Source organism: Morus notabilis, unplaced genomic scaffold (genome assembly GCF_000414095.1).
Source record: "Morus notabilis unplaced genomic scaffold, ASM41409v2 Scaffold467, whole genome shotgun sequence".
Lineage (NCBI taxonomy): Eukaryota > Viridiplantae > Streptophyta > Magnoliopsida > Rosales > Moraceae > Morus > Morus notabilis.
Genome location: NW_010361652.1, coordinates 423,939 through 426,290, shown reverse-complemented (window position 1 = coordinate 426,290; position 2,352 = coordinate 423,939). Strand labels below are relative to the sequence as shown.

General features: G+C 37.3%; 1 protein-coding gene across 1 annotated transcript; it reads left to right on the top strand.

Moving 5' to 3' along the window:
- The first annotated feature begins 359 nt into the window (after positions 1-359).
- On the top strand, positions 360-1,808 carry LOC112092045 (zinc finger BED domain-containing protein RICESLEEPER 2-like). The gene has a single exon (XM_024167192.1). It carries the CDS (start codon positions 360-362, stop codon positions 1,806-1,808), a length of 1,449 nt encoding a protein of 482 aa, XP_024022960.1.
- The last annotated feature ends 544 nt before the right edge of the window (positions 1,809-2,352 follow it).

Here is a 2,352-nt window from a genome sequence, read left to right as displayed (position 1 = left end):
CCCCTATACCTAATTTGGGCACTAAAATTGAAAATGAAAAAGAGGAGGGAGACAGTAAAAAGAGGAAGAAGTCACAAAAAAAGTCTCCTGTTTGGGATCATTTCAAAATCATTGAGAGTGGGGATCCAAATGAGCCTAGGTGTAAGTGTATTTATTGTGGGGCAACATATGCGTGTGATAGTACGAGACACGATACCAGTAGTATGAAGGTTCACATAGAAAAGTAATGCAAGAAATACCCATATAGGAACCAAGACAAAAGGCAAAAAACTCTGAGTTTCCAAACAAACACTGAAACTGGGAGTAGTCTTGTTGCTATAGGCTTTAACAAGGAGCATTGCAGAAAAGCGTTAGCAAAAATGGTGATTGTAGATGAGCTTTCATTTAGGTTTGTTGAAGGTGAAGGATTTAAGAATTTTTGTCAAGTGATGCAGCCTAGGTTCTCTATCCCCTCCCGTGTTACGATTGCTAAGGACATTTACCAACTTTTTTTGGAAGAAAGGAAGAAACTAAGGGTTGAATTTAGTAAGGGCGGTCAAAGGATTTGCCTAACAACTGATTGTTGGACATCCGTGCAAAATATTAATTATTTGTGTCTAACTGTACACTATGTTGATAGTGAGTGGACTTTACAAAAAAGGATTATAAACTTTTGTCAAATTTCAAGTCACAAGGGAGAGAGTGTTGGTAAAGTCATTGAGTCATGTTTGCATGCTTGGGGTATTGAGAGAGTCTTCACTATGACTATTGATAATGCCTCCTCAAATGACTCCATGATTACCTACTTGAGAAGGAAGATTAAGGGGTGGAAAGGGGTTGTTTTAGGTGGGGAATTCCTTCATGTTAGGAGTTGTGCCCATATAGTGAACCTGATTGTCAATGAAGGTTTAAAAGACCTACATGATTCCATAGCTGCCGTTCGTAACGCTGTGAGGTATGTGAGGTCTTCTCCGGCTAGGTTGCTGAAATTCAAGTCATGTGTGGAGCGAGAGAAGATTGAATTCAAAGGTCTCGTATGCTTAGATGTCCCTACTAGATGGAACTCCACCTATATGATGTTAGATGCAGCCATTAAGTTTCAAAAAGCTTTTGAAAGATATGAAGATGAAGATGATAAGTTTGTGTCTTATTTTTGGGAAGATGAGGGGGGGAAGCAGAAGATTGGGCCGCCACTTGATGATGATTGGAAGAATGTTAAGGTGTTTGTGAAATTTCTGAAGACTTTTTATGATATAACTTTGAAGTTTAGTGCCACTTTGAATGTCACTTCAAATTCTTACTTTCATGAGCTGTGTGAGATGCAAAACCAGCTATCTGAATTAAGCAAACAAGATGATTCAATGCTTTCATCCATGGCTGTAAGTATGAAAAAGAAGTATGACAAGTATTGGGGGAGTGTTGAGAATATAAATTGTCTTCTCTTTGTGGCTGTTGTACTTGATCCTAGGTACAAAATGGATTATTTGACATATTGTTGCTCTATAGTGTATGATTCTTCCACTTCTGAAACATTAGCAAAGAATGTGAAGGATACTATGTACCGGCTGCATGAGGTTTATAGTGGGGACAAAGGTGAATCTGTGGCCAATGCAAGTAGTGGGGAGGCGGCAACAACAAGTACAACAGAGGCAAAAACGACTCCAAAAGAAAAAGGGCGTTTGTGGAGCAAGTTTGTAAGGAAAATGAAGGAGAAGAATGTGAATGAGTACAAAAATGATGTGGACAGATACTTGACAGACCCTATGGAGGATCCAACTCGGTCAAATTTTGATGTTTTAGAATGGTGGAAGAATAATGCAACTAATTAGAAGGTTCTCTCACTAGTTGCAAGAGACATTCTTGCCATTCCTGTTTCAACGATAGCCTCAGAATATGCTTTTAGTACCGGAGGCCGCATCCTCGATCCCTTTAGGAGTTCATTGAGTCCCAAGATGGTGGAGGCATTGATTTGTACACAAAATTGGCTGCGTAGTCGTGAGCACATCAACCTTATTGACTTGGAAGAATTTAATGAATATGAAGATATTGAATCAGGTAATCTTTTTACGTTTTACTTACTTTTTTTTAATTTTATTTCATCTACTTGTTGTTTATTTTGTTGTTCTAAACTTGATTCTGATGATTTTTTTTGTTATGTTTTCTTTTCAAGATTTGTCAAATTTTGTTGCAACACATGAGGGGCAAGTTGGGAATGAAGATGCTATTATTCTGGATTAAACAGTTTGGAGTGAACTAACTTTTATTTCATGTCCTATTTTGCGACTATTTTTATATGGACTGTTTATCTTTATATGGATTATTTATTCTAGATTAAACTGTTTATTTTATATGGACTATTATGCATGTTAGAAT